Below are 16,827 nucleotides of genomic sequence, written 5' to 3' on the forward strand. Positions count from 1 at the left end.
TTTTTTTTTTTTTTTTTTTTTCCCCTTTGAGCTTTTATAGCCTGCAGTTGGGTCCATTTGTGGCTGCTGTTAACCCTTCCCTGGCTATAGCCCTGCCACCCTCCGCTTCCATCTCAAGACCAGGCCAGATGCTGCAGCTAGAACATGCTCACGTTCCCCAAAACCCAAAGAAAGGGAGATTTTTTATGAGCAGGGAGGGATGTTGCCTCTTCAATCCCCCCTCCATTCAGCTCCATGAGCAGTGGTTCCTTTCAAATTGAATTTATTTCAGAGATTGAGGGCCAAGCAATCAATTTTCACCTCTTTCCAAAGATCTCTTCTGTACTTGTTGCTTTCCCCCCAGTTGGGAAAAAAAAACAAAAAACATTTCAACGATGCAATCAGCTCAATCCCTTAATGAGCACCAGGCAATTCACTGGAAACTCCTAATTCAGATTACACCACTTGGATGCTATTAATATCGTCTCAGACTTTGCAAAAACCTTCCCTCAGTCTTACTCAGGTGCTCACCAGCACCCTTCCATCACGCCTTGGGTAGCACGCGCTTTTGAGGGATGATGGAGAACCACCAGCAGTTCTCTTCGGGGAGGAAAAATGCAACATGGGATATCTTTGATTAATTCAAAATTCATATGGAGAAGGTAATTAACTCCAGGGATGCCCATAAATAATCCACACTTGGAGGGTTTTGGGAAGGATTTTGTAGCGTCGGTCCTTGACTGAGCTTTCCAGAAGCTGTGAAGCCCCACTAATCCACTGCAAGAACGGCTGTTATTAATGCAACGGCTAATTTAGTGATGAGATTAAAAAAAAAAAGAAAGGGGGGGTGGGGTGTAGGGGGAGGTAATTTATTACCATGATATTCACTTTGACCACTGGTTTATTAGAACATCCTCTTCACAAAGGCAGGTAGCACAGGGACCTGCGTGCCCAGAAATTATTTCCCAAGCTTGGCAAAGCCAAAGCACCGTTACTTCATGCCCCAGAGCAGCAAGGGTTTGAATTAGCCACCCGCCAGTGAGTTTTACATCGCGCTTATCTGCTAAGAGCCGGCTAACGTGGCCCCACTGGAGGCGCAGCAACGTGTTCGTCACCGGCTAAATCAGTTCATAATGGGCCAGGTATAATTAGGCAAGGAATCCCATAATTAGGGAATACAATTAACCCGGCACTTGTTATCCTGTAGGCATGATGATACGCAAAATGCTGCACGCATCTGAACTCTTATAAAATGGGGTTGCTTTGGGAGGAAGCCCAAGGCGGTGCGGTTCATGGTTTTACCAAGCTGGGCTTGTCTAGGTCTCACAATGCTGCAGCGAGCAGCAAGAAAGAGAAATTCCAGTTTGGAAATAATTTTGTTCTTCGGCCTTAGTTAAAACCCAAGGCAAAAAAAAAAAAAAAAAGTGCTTTGTTCTCTGTTTAGTGGGAAGAAATGCAAACTCTTACCAATCCCAGTGTGAGCAGAGACTAAGTCCAAGTGGGGACCACCGCTGTGTTCACGGTCAGCCCAGCGCACCAAGAAACGCCTAAAAAAATCAGCAGGACGCGGCACGCAGAGCCTTGCTCCTCACCAGACCCATGGGAGGCTCCTCGGAAAGCACCAGCCCTGCAGCTCTTCCCAGAAGTCAAGAGTTTTAACCCAAGCGACCCCTCGTGCAGGTTGCTGGAGATGGTTTTTTGGCTCTTTCTCGTGCTTTGGCCATTGCACCCCATGCCCCGATTTTGCCCCTCGGTCTATTTCCTTCTTTTAGTCTCAATTTCTGCTGGACAGGTTGTCAGGTCGAGACATAAAGGGCGAGGTTTACGCAGCACAATTCGGCCCGCTCCGGGCACACTGAAATCAAGACGAATATCTAATATCCAGGTTTGGCGTCGGATTTGTAGACAAACGCGGGCGTGTTGTGCAGATGTCCATGGGACGCTGGCTGTACCCGGCTATTAGAGAAACGAGGACTGAATGTGGCTTTCAAACGCTCCACCAGATGAGGTTTGCAGGGAAACCCCACTGTTTCCAAGAGAGTGAGCCCCCCAAAAAAAGAGCTTAGCTCACCGTCTTTATAAATCGGGGAAAAAGCGCCAGAATTAATTGGGAAGAAAGACACAGCAGATGCTGGTGGCAAGAGGGAAACTGCAAACCTGGGAAGTCACGCCGGTGATGCTCAGCTCCCCCGGACACGCCACAACACGTAACCCTCGCCTTCAGACAGCCCCCCAATTTCCTTTACAATCGAGAGAGGGTTTGTGAGAAAAGCAACCACAAACCCAGGTCTCCGGCACAAACCTTGAAAACTGTGCAGCCTGAGGGAAAAATCAGCTCCTCTTCCAGCAAATAGTGGCTGAATGGAGCACGCAAAGCCTCACCGGCTGCACGGGCGCAGCAGAAAGTGGCACTTGTCGTGCATTCGCGAGGATTGCAGCGACCACCAGTAACTGTAATGCACGTTTAAGGACGAAAAGTGCTGACATCATCGTGATTGTCCCTTTTAAATAGTGCACTGCAGCCCTCGCTGTCTGCCAGACGGAATAAATCAGCATTTTGTTCCTTAAAAAGACTCCAGCAGCAAACTAAAGAGCAAAAACCCCACATCAAACAGCATTTAATCCTGCCTTGAGCTGCCACAAGTTTGCAGCAAATTCAAAATTACAAAGCAGGTGAAAAAAAAAAAAAACAAACAACTCGCAGAGCAGTGCGGCGAGGAGCTGGGTTTTTTTCCTGAATTTTTGAAAAAAAATCACCCTCTGAATGGAAGTGGTGGCACACAAGCGAGCGGCCGTGCCTCCACGGTGCGACCCTCCGGCCGAGCTTCACTGCCCGTGCCCCCCAGAGGAGGCAAACGCTGCAGGAGAGGGACCAGGGGGGGACCTGAGGATCAAAACCATCGCAAAGCGCAAAGCAAAGCCCAGCCTTCGCGGAGAGAAACTGCGATAAAACCTTCACCTCGCTTAAGACAGCTGGACTGGGGGAAAGTTGCTCAATTCTGATTAAATTAACACTCGCTACAGCCAGGTCTCTTTAAAGAGCTCATCAATCCAAAAGGTCACAATAAATGATACTGCTTAATTCCCCCAAATACCTCGACCAAAACATTAATCACCCCCATTCCCACGACCACCAGAGCTCCAAGCTTCTCCTTCCCTCCTCTGAAGTCTCCAGCGTCGTCTTGTTCATCATTAATCCCTCCCAAAGCCCAACCTAGCGCAGAAGGAAAGCGCCCGGGGAAAACGCTCTGCCCCGGGCTGAAAGACAGGTCTCCTTCCAACTTGGGGAGGAACCCCCTTCTCTAGGTCAGTTTACACAGAGGTTCCCTGGAGCGATCCCTTCACAGGATCCCAGAACCCTTCGGGTTGGAAAAGCCCCTCGGGGTCACCGAGTCCAACCCTCAGCCCGACTCCACAAAGCTCTCCCCTACCCCACATCCCCCCCAGCTCATCCCAACGGCCCTGAAACCCCCCCGGGATGGGGACTCCCCCCTCCCTGGGCAGCCTGTTCCACTCTCGGACCACTCTTGCTGGGAAACATTTTCTCCTCCTGCCCAGCCTGACCCTCCCCTGGGGCAGTTTCCAGCCGTTCCCTCTTGTCCTGTCCCTGATCCCCTGGGAGCAGAGCCCAGCCCCGGCCTCTCTGCAATGTCCTGTCAGGAGCTGCAGAGAGGGATGAGGGCTCCCCTCAGCCTCCTCCTCCTCACCCTGAACACCCCCAGCTCCTTCCCTGGCTCCTCACAGGATTTATTCTCCAGCCCCTCCCCAGCCTCGTTGCCCTCCTCTGCCCTCGCTCCAGCCCCCCGAGATCTCTCTGGGATTGAGGTGCCCAAACCTGGACACAACCCTCCAGGTGAGGCCCCTATGTCCTCCGGGTGTTTGGTTTTCTGCCACCTCCATACACCAACTAGGATGTCTTGCTGCCACGTTTCATCTCCCAGAAGCTTAAAAACCACCTGAAATGCCGAACTGGTCCAGAGAAAATGCTTCCAGCCGTGGGCCTGGCTGATAGAGGGGACTAAACCTGCTGTTGCTTCATTTCCAGACCACGAGCAGTGTGCAGCCACCTCCAGTTTCCAGCTCAAACATGTTCTCGCCAGGCAGAAAGGATGAACTCGGGTCAGGGATAGGCTGAGAGATGAATAAACCACGCAGGGATTTATTCGGGAGCCAGCCCCAGAAAGGAGCCTTGAGCCGTGGAGAGAGGCTGAGCATCACTCCTGAGCTCAGATGCACTCACGACACCTATGGCCATGGAAAGTTCGCAACATGCCCGCCCTGAGTGTGACTCCAAGGGGATTTTGGATGGGAGAGCGATGCTCGATTTGCCAAGGATGAGGCAGGGAGAGGAGGAGGTGCAGCTGGTAGGATGGAGCTCCTGGAGCAACGCGAAAGCACCAGAGAAATCTGTGATGTTTATTTAATATGAGCAACCTCCATCTGCAAAACGCTGCTGCAACCTCACAGCACGGCCAGGGAGAGCAACTGACTGCCACAACTGCAGGGGAAAAAAAGTTTAAAAAAAAAAAAAAATCTCAAAAAAATCCCTCCTTCCTACCCAGCGCCAGGAGGTTCCCATGCGGTTCTCAGGGGTTGATAAGGGAAAATATTTTCTTCTTGCTGATCATTTCCTACTTCAGCTCAGTTTCAGGAAAGGACAAGATAACAAGAGCGATAACGAGGATGGTGATTTCTAGAGAACCCAGGACACAAGCCAAAAAGAAAAGGAATAAACTATAAATAGATTCCTGGGTACTTTGCAGCAGGACACTGGGAAAGCTGAGGCTGAAGATGCCGCTTTTGAATCCTCCTGCCCTCTTGATGAACTTAACATTAAAATAGCGCAAGCAGGTCATAAACAGCTGCCTGGTTTAAGAAATCGAGTGGGTTTTTTGCGGAGAAAAAGTTACTGGTCATACTAGAAAGACCTACAGACCCCACATAATGAGACCCTGGTAGAAGGGAATGGAGGAGGAGAGGTGTGAACCCCTTCTGTGAAGGGTGGAGATAATTTTATCCCCGTTCCAGGCTCTACAGTCACCACTAAACCCCTGTGGGAACAGGTACATTCTGCCTTCAGGAAAAAAAAAAAACAAACCAACCAACATTTTATTTTTATCCATTTCTAGAGCCCCTTCTCCAGCGAAGGAGCCGTCAGCCCCACTGAAGCCAATGCAAGAAACGGGTTTGGGCTTAGGAATATAAAAGTGGTGAGAGGTCATCGAGGGATGGAAAATCTGGGCTTCCCATCCCCAAGATGAAAAGAAACTTGTGCAATTTCTCTCCCTATAAAGCACAGGAGTTTACAGGACGGTGCTCCTCGGGTTTTGCCCTATTTGGGGCATTCAGAGAGGAAACCGGTGGCTCCCTCTCAGTGAACAGGAACGGATCGAACGCGCAGCCACGCGAAACGCACCCGATGCAGAGGCGCGTGACAAATAAATCCTTCACTCTACCTGGGAGGCCACTAAATCATCCCCTCGGCAAGTGCCTGCTGCCTCCTCTGCCTGCCTCAGGACCAGCCACGGAGGGAGCCCACGGCTTCACGTGAAGACAGAAACATGAACCCGGTTACTTTTATCCCCAGATTGAAACTTTAAGTAATGCTTTTAAAGAACCGTTTCTTTCTAATGACGCATTAGAGTTTGCTCCCACGCAGAGTGGCCCTTTCTAAGGGGTTTGCTTTTTTTTTTTTTTTTTTTTTGAAAGACAGTTGCATGCAGCCCTTCCTCTGAAAAAAAAAAAAAAAAGAAATAATTGTTTATTCCCACATAGAAACAGCTTTCATAGTTGCTTTGAAGAAAAAAAAAAAAACAACAAACCACCCCAAATCTGTCAGCAATGTCTCCTACACAGATAAAATGAGGACAACAAAGCCCAGCTGAAGAGCCTTTGCAGAGCATCTTTTACTGTAGCAATACAGCAATAACCCTCTCTGCCCAGGACATTATTTTATTCATGCAAACCATGTTGTTATTTTTTATTTCGGGGGCATGAACATGCCCCTCCTGCCCACCCGCCCCAGCTGGGGCTCGTTACCCCTATCTGGGTTTCATGCACGCGTTTGCCAAGCCTTGGGTCGAAATACACGTTTCCTGGATGCTTCGGAAGCTAAATAACCCAAAAGCCTGGTTTTAATCCCCGAAGAGCTGGTAGCCTTGCAAATAATTGCCTGGGCCTCCCCGAGAGCTCAGGCAGCAGCGTGGGCCGTCCAGGTACCCTGCTTCCGCCGAGTCCCACAGATCCCTGCTCTGCCCCGTTGAACACCAAGTCTGCTCCCCAGACCTGCCAGAAACTCCCAAACTCCCTTTTTTTTTTTTTTTTTTTTTGCTATAGCCCTGCCACCCTCCGCTTCCATCTCAAGACCAGGCCAGATGCTGCAGCTAGAACATGCTCACGTTCCCCAAAACCCAAAGAAAGGGAGATTTTTTATGAGCAGGGAGGGATGTTGCCTCTTCAATCCCCCCTCCATTCAGCTCCATGAGCAGTGGTTCCTTTCAAATTGAATTTATTTCAGAGATTGAGGGCCAAGCAATCAATTTTCACCTCTTTCCAAAGATCTCTTCTGTACTTGTTGCTTTCCCCCCAGTTGGGAAAAAAAAACAAAAAACATTTCAACGATGCAATCAGCTCAATCCCTTAATGAGCACCAGGCAATTCACTGGAAACTCCTAATTCAGATTACACCACTTGGATGCTATTAATATCGTCTCAGACTTTGCAAAAACCTTCCCTCAGTCTTACTCAGGTGCTCACCAGCACCCTTCCATCACGCCTTGGGTAGCACGCGCTTTTGAGGGATGATGGAGAACCACCAGCAGTTCTCTTCGGGGAGGAAAAATGCAACATGGGATATCTTTGATTAATTCAAAATTCATATGGAGAAGGTAATTAACTCCAGGGATGCCCATAAATAATCCACACTTGGAGGGTTTTGGGAAGGATTTTGTAGCGTCGGTCCTTGACTGAGCTTTCCAGAAGCTGTGAAGCCCCACTAATCCACTGCAAGAACGGCTGTTATTAATGCAACGGCTAATTTAGTGATGAGATTAAAAAAAAAAAGAAAGGGGGGGTGGGGGGAACACCAAGGAAAGAAATGCAACATGCTGGGAGTTTGCTGGCGACGCTCAACACATGAGACTCGGGAAGAATAAAGTGTGTTTTTTGCCTCTCGCAAAACCTTCCCAAACTGCTCCTACGAAGACGGCAAGAAATTCAGCGCAAGAATGTCAATAATTAGTGTGGCAAAAGAATCATTAACTCCCCCTAGGGCTCCAGCCCCCTCTTCTCCCTCAGAGCCAAACCTGGGCCAAGCAAATCCCCGTTTAAAGAGCATTGTGGTGATTAAAAAGCCCCGACCAAGAGGTGAGCAACACTTAATGGAGGAGATCAGCCGCAATTTCTTGCACAAAGCTCCTGCTGCTGCCCTGGGGTTTCCTACTTTGTCTCAAGCGAATGAAATAATAATAATTAAAAAGGATTGAAACCCACAGATTTAAAGGAGAACAAAACTAGACACAGAGAACTGAGCAAAAAGTGCTGGAGCATCCCTGCGAGGATTTTTCTCACTGTATTTCGAGGGGATTTGGGTGTTAGAGGGTTTGTAGATCTCTCCCGGCCAAGAGGCGGCTGCGGATACTCGCTACACGAACAGGGAGAATAAAAGGTTGCCCATGGGAAACAACAGGACCTGACTGCCCCAAAGCCCTTTCTCATCGGATTCAGTCCCTAGCACAAAGCTGGGACCCTTCTCCTTTCGCTCGAAGCCTTTGCTCCCTGGTCCGGGATGTTTTCAGCTCCCCAGGCAATCCCGAACGCTTGCTGCTGCGCGAATGTCAGACCCTCCTCATTTATCCACCCCTCTGCGTGGCTAAGCAGAAAAAAAAAAAAAAAAAAAGAATGAAGAAAGTGGTGTTTTTGTTTAGAGAGCCTGTAATCAGAGCGCGCTATATAATCAGCGGGCTTAGGAAGAAAAAAATAAATATATCCCCCAGCAAACCTCTGCAGGAAGGAGTTTCTTCAATTGCTTTTTTTCCAGCAGGCTCTGTTTGTCTGCTAATTACCAGGAATTTTTTTTTTTTTTTTGAGAGTTGAAGCAGCACCATCAAAACCTGCTGATATTGGAATATCCAGAGAAAACTCTTCACTGCGGCTGGAAGGAGCTGAGCCCCTCCTGGGGCAGCAGAGCCCCTGAGCCCCAAGAAGCACGAAGAGAAATGGGGGTTTGCGGCGATGCTTTGCACAAAGAAATCCTCTAAATAACCTGAAATTTCCCCGCAGGCAGACAAAAGCAAGCGGAAAAAAACGCCTGGTGACCTCCCTCGCAGCAGCAAATATAACCCGGGATGAGTTCAAACCCAGACACGCGGCTTCGTTTCTCATGCAAACCCTGCAACCTTTGACTGGGCAACTTTTCTGCCCGCGCGACGCCGAGGGCAGCCGTCCCAGCGAGCGGTGCTGCCCTGGCTTGCCGTGCGCTGCCGCACTTCGGCGGAGGTCGGATGCACCTGACCTCCAAAACCTGCAACTTTTGAACCCAAAACCTGCGACCGCTTCTTCAAAAGCAGCATCTCGCCGATGGGGACAGACCCCAGGCAGCAGGGTCTCTGCTTGTGGCCAGAGCAGAAGGGGCAACTCTTTCCCTTCTTCATCCTCTAAGAGGGAAGAAAGAGCCAAAAAACAGCTTAAAGGAGACGCTGGTCAAACCCCATTTCAGCTGGAAATTGCTTTAATTTTTTTCTGGAATCTCCATATTTCCCATAAACACCCTTCTTTTTTTTTTTTTTTTTTTTTTTTTTCCGCCTGTTTCTCCCTCATTTATTTTGCAGGGACAGAAGAACGCACCTCCAGCCACCAGCTGCAAACTTGGCAAACCCAGACCAGCCTGAATTCACCCCAAATTCCTCCGACCGCTGAGACCACCATGCTCAGGGGAACACGCTGAGCCTTTCAGTTCGTCCCAGGGCATCTGGTCCATCCAAGCCTTCGGGTCTTGGAAATCTGCCTCTTTACTGCGAATATCCAAAGGTCTGTTTCTTTTTGCTGGCTTGGAGGTGAACATGCCCTGGGGTAACCGGATGAGCTGGATACCCCGTGCAAACCCTCTGCTCTCAACCAAGAGCTTTTCCAGCACCACGAAACCACGAGGAATTCACCTGAGTCACGCACCCAAGTGGTTTAAGTGCAAGCGATGCACCCAACAAAACATTAACTCTCCTTTAAACTATTTCACCCAATTCTTCCAAATGCAGAAGAAAAACAAGGGGAAGGTGCTACTTACTGGTATTTTCACCTCCTCTGGCTTAAAACTGACTTTAAGTGGCTGCTGTAGGGTAATGGATGAGCGCTGGTGATGCGGCAGAGTAATGCTTTATATGGCACCGCTGTAATAGAGGTTTTCTGCGTCAATTTTTGCCCCTTTCTCTGCGCAATCGGAAAAAAAAAAACAAAAAACAACAAAAAAAAACCCCAAACCAGCTGCTTGGACCAGCTCAGACCTCAAAGTGCTCCTTCACACACGCGTGATTCTGATTGCTTTTATTCAGGGGCCCCAAGCTTCAAATCACTGTAGTAGCTGACTCTCTTCGAGGGGGAATTTATCTTCCCAGGAGAAGGACAATTCTCCATCCACACAATAGCTCTGTGATTGCCAACCATTTCCCCGCAGCCCTACTCGCTCCCCTCTTCAAACCTGACATATCTGCCACTTTCCAGCGTTTAATCTCTCTATTTACACGAGCAATCAGGGGCTGGAGAGGACGGGGGGGGGAGGCACATTTCAAGCACAGCTCGGGAAGTCGCATCATGGGTCGACCTTGAGGGTAAAAATACGAAATTGCAAATAAAATAAATGGCAAAGCTGGTAGAGGTTGCCGGAGTTTGCTTTTCACATCTTGCTGTTGCTGACGTTTGGAAATAGCAGTATAGATACAAATATACATTTTTATATATATATAAGTATTTATAGATATATTTATGTTGTTTTTATATATATACATACATATGTATATAAAAAACACCTGCAAAAGGCCTAAAGACCTGCAAGCAGCACCTGATCTCTTGCTGCCATAAACCCAAGGTCAAATCCTGCCTTGGGTGACGAATTTTGGCAAGCCCAAGACAGGAAAGGAGGAAGCAAAAAAGGTCATCCAGTGGAAAACAGAAATGGAGAAGTTGGATTTCTTGGCCTGTCTGGACCCTCGTCTCTCTCTCTCTCATTGTGCATAAAGTAACTGCAGCTCTACTGGAACTGCCTCTGGAAATTCAGGGCTCTACTGACTTTTTGGAAGGTAAAATATCCATGGGGCAAACACAAGGGTCCCAAGCCCCCGGGTGGGAGATGCTGACAAGAGATGATACATTTCTAGCAAAAACAGCTCTAAGAACCCATGAAGAGAAGCCAACTGGGGCATATTCAACTGTGAAACCCAACTGCTGGAGCCACCGGTCCCACTGCCTTTCCAGTTCCTAAACCAAACCACCCCAGCTCCCCCCGCCGACTAACTGAGCAAGAGAAATATTGATTTTTACGGTTTATTTGCTAAATTACCCTGAACTCCCTCAAAGCAAAGGCAAGCCATCTTCATTAGACAATCTGCAGCTCTCCAAGCCTTGCAAATATTAACAGGGACAGAAGAAACTCGATTTCCAAACGGAAACTCTTCACCCATCTATTAAGTACAAGTCTGCGTAACGCCGATTACACGTGCCGGCAGCTCAAATCCCCAGGTCTCGCTTGTAATTTTTCTAATAAACTCGAGCTGCGGATTGCAAGCAGGCGGTGACTTTATTGAATGGGTTTTGCTTAGATTATTAGAGAAGTCATTAACGACGCGATAATCTGGCTCACACACGGGTAGGACTTGTGTGGTTGTGCATGCCAATTACAGGTAACGACTGGAGAGGGTAAGATTGATAAGGAAAAGATTAAAACCCAAACGTAATTTGTGGTACCTTGCAGGGGGGACATTGGAATAATATATCAAGTAGCAGATTTAGGAGCTGGGTGGCTTTCCTAACTGTTTTGCCTAAGAGAAATGTTGGTCGATTTTTCTCCCCGGCTCAGGAAAAGAAAAAAAATCCATCAGCAGCGAGTGACTGAGATGAATGAGGATTTAACAAGCACTACACCCACCGCATCTCGTGTTAAAAAAAAAAAAAAAAAGGTTATTACTGTCAAGTTCTATCCGATACACGTTTGTAGGGCGTTGAAATATTTTCTCCTAAACAGAGAGGAATGTATTGCCTACTCTCCAGATGAACAAGATGTATTTTTAGAAGAGGGGACAAGTCGATTTTTGTTAGAGATTGGAAGCTTGGGGTGGTTTTGTGCTCATCACTAGCTCGAGTTCCCTGAAAATGCAACTGCAGGCGTCCGAGCAGCTGCAGCACATCTGCACACACAAGCTCCTGAGAGGATCCGAGCCCCGATTGTCCATCAGCATCAATATATGCATTTTTTATTGCTGTCTCAGGATATAATTTCCAGGGTCTGTCCTGAGTCTGGTTTTGGGGCTCATGGGGCAGAGCTCCCTCCTCTGTGGTCCCTGCACCAGCAGATTCCCTCTCAAGGTGACCAGATTGTAAAAGAATGTCTTTTCAAGAGTTTTCCTGGTACAATTCAACAGCAGCCCAGGGTGGAACAGCTTCTGCAAAGGAAAGCGACCCCCAGTCTCATCTCTATGGAAGCTGCTGTACGGGAGAGGATGTCCTGCCGTGAAACCTCCCATGGACTCCTGGTACGAGCCCCCACTTCTGGGTGATGGATGGAAATGCTGATGGATTTCTCAGGCAATTCCCACATGGACACAATGGAGAAGTCCAGGCTCGGCCCCGTGGTTTTCCCAGTATCGTCATGAGTGCTGTAAAACCACGCCAGCAGCCATGGACTTTCCCGTGCAGCCCAGTCCCACTGGAGAACTGGTTTTAGATACAAGGATAAAGCAATTTTTTTTCTGGGATAAGCTGCATCTCCACCAGGAAAACACCGATCCAAGGTTACCCCCATACAGACCTGCGACCCCTCTGAGCGGACAAGTCCTCGCGGCGGCAGAGCGAGTCAGAGGTGGGCGTGCAAACCCACACTCGTGGCCCGGGCTCTTAGAGATGCTCTTTAAGTGCATTTTTTTTTTTGTCCTCTATGAGCTTGCAATGCTATTTCCTGCAAGAAGAGGCAGCATCAGGATCCTCACCTCCATGCAGACCACAGATACCTCCCACATTTGCACGGCTGTGCAATGCGCGCGCTGGGAACACCCTCATTTATCTCATCATCAAGAGTATTTCCAGAATGTTTCACTGCTGTCGTGTTCTCCTCCTCGTGCCGAATATATCCACGGGGGGAAATTCAGCTCCAAGACTGGGAATTAGGCTGGGTCTATTATCAGAAATGAAGAGAGGTTTAGTGGATCTGTGGTTTAGCAGTGGACTCGATGATCCAACCTGAATGATTCTATGAAAAATCACTTCGTTTATCTGCCCCTGGAAAACAGATAATTAATGTAGCGTATGGAGAAGTTGTGCTGCTCTGCAACCAGCTAAAGGCAGGTGAGGAGAGTTCAGCAACCCTAAAAACCCACCACCCAGAAACCCCACGTATTTTGACGCACGAGACAAACACCCCTTTTCATACATCCTAGCCAAAAGGGATGCAAGTGTTATCGTGCATCGTGACTTGCACGGGTATTGCTTTATTTATTCCACATGGCAGGCGTGAAACTGCTTATATCCACAGGGAGAAAGAGCCAACCCAGACGGGCAGGATTATCTCTTTTTCTCAGCTGTGCCCATTGCAGAATTGATTCGGCCAACAACCTGTGAAATACAGTTAATGAGCTTGGGTTTCTGTCGCCCTGGGTCGCTCCAAGGATGAGATTTCCTACCCTCTGATGTGTCAATTTTCCACTTCCAAATTCAGTCCAGGTTGTGGAAACAGAGTATTAACCATGATTCATGAGTATTAGCACAGAAAGGAAAATATTATCGGAAATTTGAAGTACTTATCCTTCTTTGGAATAAGCCTAGATAGAATGAACACAATACTGGATGGCTTTAATAGCAGACAAATGAAAAAGAAGATGAAATGTTCTCCACAAGCAACATAACTCCAGCTTTGGCAGAAAAACATTTCCTAGGCTGAGATCAAAAAGAAATAGAGAGCTTTCCCAGTTGCTCTGATGGACAGGAAAAAGAGGGTTGTATGTTAGAGGTATGACTGAGTCCAGGCACCATTTAGTATCCAAACAGAAAGAATAAAGTCAGTTGATGAGGAGGAATTCATTAAAAATTCATTTTTAAGCAATCAAGATATCAGGGCTATTTAAACACCACAAGTATCACCGGGATGGGATGTCTCTGGCCACTCCCTTGGAGACGCCTCCAAACACCCCGTCGCAGATGTAAGTATTGACACGGGGACGATTTAGGGAGAAATCTTTAGTTATTAATGAATCTAGATCTCTTACGAAATCATGACTGTGTCAGCGCTTACGTCCACGACACACCCGGGGTTAGGAAGCAGCTCTCAGACAGAACAGACAGTATCTCACCGCAACAGAGATCTGATAGGGAAACCTCCTCCTCTGCTCACTCAGTGCACAGCTCCGATCCCCACGACCCTTTTTAAGTGCAACACAACCAACCACCCATCGCAGGTGGCACAAAACCAGCGGTATCGAAAAGCAATGATAATTTCATCTGCTCACGCAGAAGCAAAGACAATATTGGTTTTCGGATCTGGGCTCCCATCTGTATTAATTGGAAACGCAAACGCTGAGCGAATTTTAAAAGCCATGTTGCAAGTGAGTGCTAGCTACCCGGAGTGTTTGATTTTAATAAACCAATCAACCCAAACCACTGGGAGATGGAGGGGTTGTGCAAACCGTTAGCATGCAAGGCACACGCGTGCTGGCAGTAAGGCTCCATGGACCGGCACAGATTATTCGTATGAAAACAACTTCTTCACCGAGCGAGCGTCAGGCGCAGCCGGAGAGCCAAGAGAGCTGTCACGGAGCTCACGGATGGACATTGGCCCTGGCTGAGGGTGATGGAAGAGCTTTTCTCCCATCTGAACGGCTTAGAATTCCGTTTGTAAAGCCCTGCTGGAGGCAGAGGTGTTACCCCAGAGCAAGGGCAGGCAATGAGCTGCAGGGAGGACGGCTGGTCAGATGCTCAACGCCCCAACAAAACCCCTGGAAAGCAGGTTGGGAGTGAACAGCTTTGCCCTAGTGTCCTGGATCTCTCCCAGTTCAGACTTCAGAGGTATTTTTTCCCTCTGCTAAGAGGGAAAACAAAGGAAAAAGGAAAAGGAAATGAAGGAAAACAAAAAAAAAAAGGAAACAACGCTATTTTATATTGGCATCACCATGGCTAAAATAAACTGACAGTGGAGACTTTGCTCCGCCCAAGACGGGATTTTAGCCCCCAAAATAACTCCCCGGTTACCCCTGAAGGCAGCAGCGCTTCCCACAGATTTTGGGAGGCATTCAGCCGTAGATAACATGGAAATCAGGGTGCCAGCTCTGCAATTTAAATATATCTCTCCCTGTTACCCCTCTGCTGACTTCACGGCTGAGCTGAAAACACCGAGCAGTCACGTCATGCACGCATTTAAATCCGGGAAGGGGCACACTGTTGCCGCAAGTCGTGGTGGTGACTCGTTAGGATCCCTCAGTTTTCCTCCTGGGGATCACCCAGACCATCCCGAGGGCTGCACGGAGAGCACGGTAACGGCCTTACCGTCTTCAGCAGCGTCCGGTTGTCCCTGAGGCTCCCCACCATGCCCACGAAGGAGACGCCAAACATGGTGAAGCCCAGCAGGAGGAGGATGATGGCCGGAGCCAGGAAGATCCCTTCCAAAGTTTTGTGCTTTTGCCTCTCCACTTCGGCGTAAATCCCAACGCACAGGATCACGAGGCCGAGGATCTGCAAGGGAAGAGCATGAGATGGGATTCACGTGCCCACAAGGGAAAAAGCAGAGGCTTTGCGGGAGAAGTGGAGGTGGGAGATGTCCCAGATGGCCAAGGAGATCCCACCCAACTCCAGGACACTTAACATCCAACCCCGAACGGTGCCGTCGACACTTGGCGCATCCCCTTTGCTCAAGGCTGGGCTGCTCTTCCCCTGGCTGGGAAGGGGACTTATAACTGCGGTGTGATCAGTCTAGCCGGACAGCTTTAAACCAGGCTTTGCTAGGCTTCTGCTCTCCCCTCCCTACTGGTACCCTTATGGTCTGCCTTGGATGCTCAGCTTGGCCCTTGCTGTGGGTCTGGTAGACCCAGAGGCTGACGGTTACTAACACCAACAGCCCACCCTCCCGCACTCCCCCCTTAGACAGCACCATCCCCAAAACTACTCCTTTCACCCCATAATTTTTACACCCGGCTCCAGCACCGACTTAGACCCAAAGCCATAGCGAGACGCTCGCCCTCTCTCCACACGCCGGCACCAACAATTAGAAACAAAGCTAACAGCACCGTTACCCGGCGCTTGTGATCCCTGGATGAGATGTGTCATAGAGAAAAGCAACGGATTATTTATGACAACCTCCCTCCCCTCTCTCCTCCTTCGATGAAACAGCTCTAATTGAAAAAGAGAGCCTAACGATGCCGGGATAAAGCAGGGCTCTGAGAAGGGCTGCTCGCATCCCTTCAGCTCCTTCAACATCAAAGGCAGCGACGCCATCCCCGGCGCTCCGCGCTGTCAGGAGCCGTTCGCATCGCGCCCGTCGGCCCGCGGCGCAGCCGGAGGCGAGCGGCTTCGCAGCCAACGCCGAGCTGACACCTGAAAAGGTCGGCGAGGAAACCGAGGAGCGTCTGGAGCCATTCCTTCTGCAGCCCTCCCCATCTTAACTCACAGCGGGCAGCTCCTGGGGGAAAGCCCCCGGCTGCAGACACCCCCGCTCCGAAACGTACACCTCCACAGCGGAGGATAAAAACCTCCTTTTTCCACTCCTTTTCCACCACTTTCACCTTTCCAAGAGGCTTCATTGCTTCTAAGAAGTTCGCTCAAACTCTTCCCGTTAATTCACGCAGACAATTCAATCCTTAATTTTCATGCACAGTCTTTGCTTTTTGGGGGGGGTTGATTTTTTTTTTTTTTTTTCTTCTCTACTCTGCCTGGACACTATTTCTGGTGCGTTCTTGTAGCTACTGTCTGTCTACCAATCACCGTCTGCTTCCAGGCTCGATCTCCCGAAAAGTGAAATTTAGACTCGTGGTATTTCACTGACACTTTAGTTATTTGAAACTAAACAGGCGGGCCTATTTCTGATAACAGGCTTTTAATCACAGATTCATCGTTATACTCTATTTTAAGCGTCAGGTTGTTGCGCTGGGATTAGGTTTGATTTAATGTTTATCTCGGATACGGTGTCCCAGGAAATACATTTGGCTTTGAAGGCGGGGGGTAGACATTAACGCACACCATGCGTCCCCCGCTAATCGCTAATCCCCACCGTTCCTCCCGTGTGCCAATCAGAACCACTTTCTCCGTTTTAATTAATCCATCCGCGATGCCAGCGAGGGAAGAGATCATGGAAAGAGCATGGAGCAAACCCGGGAGGGGGTTCGAGGGCTGGATGCTCCGAGGGGCTGAGGAAGCAGCATGCATGGGATGGGCTTCACCTGAAGGGAGAGAAACCAAGCAGGGTTTGCAGGATGGACACGTGTTTTGCTTAAAAATAGCTTTTCCAGGGCTGAAAAGTATCCTTGAATAATTTAAAGCACATGGCATGCATGAGGCAGCTGCGGAGTGGTGCTGGTCCTTCCTCCCAGCATCCCTTCGGCAGGGAAACTCCCACCACTGCCATGCATCACACCCCTCTTTTATGGAGGGGGGCGGGGGGGGGGG

The 16,827-nt window shown here is 49.0% G+C and overlaps 1 protein-coding gene across 1 annotated transcript in view; it reads right to left on the reverse strand.

The window, feature by feature from the left end:
• The window catches only part of LOC113488028 (tetraspanin-15-like), a 45,224-nt gene that overhangs the window by 22,767 nt on the left and 5,630 nt on the right, over positions 1 to 16,827 (reverse strand). Inside the window, exons 2-3 of the mRNA XM_026863007.1 lie at positions 14,716 to 14,901; positions 8,451 to 8,633 (exon numbers count right to left, since the gene is read on the reverse strand). Of these exons, the coding sequence (XP_026718808.1) occupies positions 8,451 to 8,633; positions 14,716 to 14,901 (369 nt within the window). The remainder of the gene's footprint in view (positions 1 to 8,450; positions 8,634 to 14,715; positions 14,902 to 16,827) is intronic.

The sequence above is a fragment of the Athene cunicularia genome, assembly GCF_003259725.1.
Source record: "Athene cunicularia isolate RWA chromosome 22 unlocalized genomic scaffold, athCun1 chr22_part1, whole genome shotgun sequence".
Taxonomy (NCBI): domain Eukaryota; kingdom Metazoa; phylum Chordata; class Aves; order Strigiformes; family Strigidae; genus Athene; species Athene cunicularia.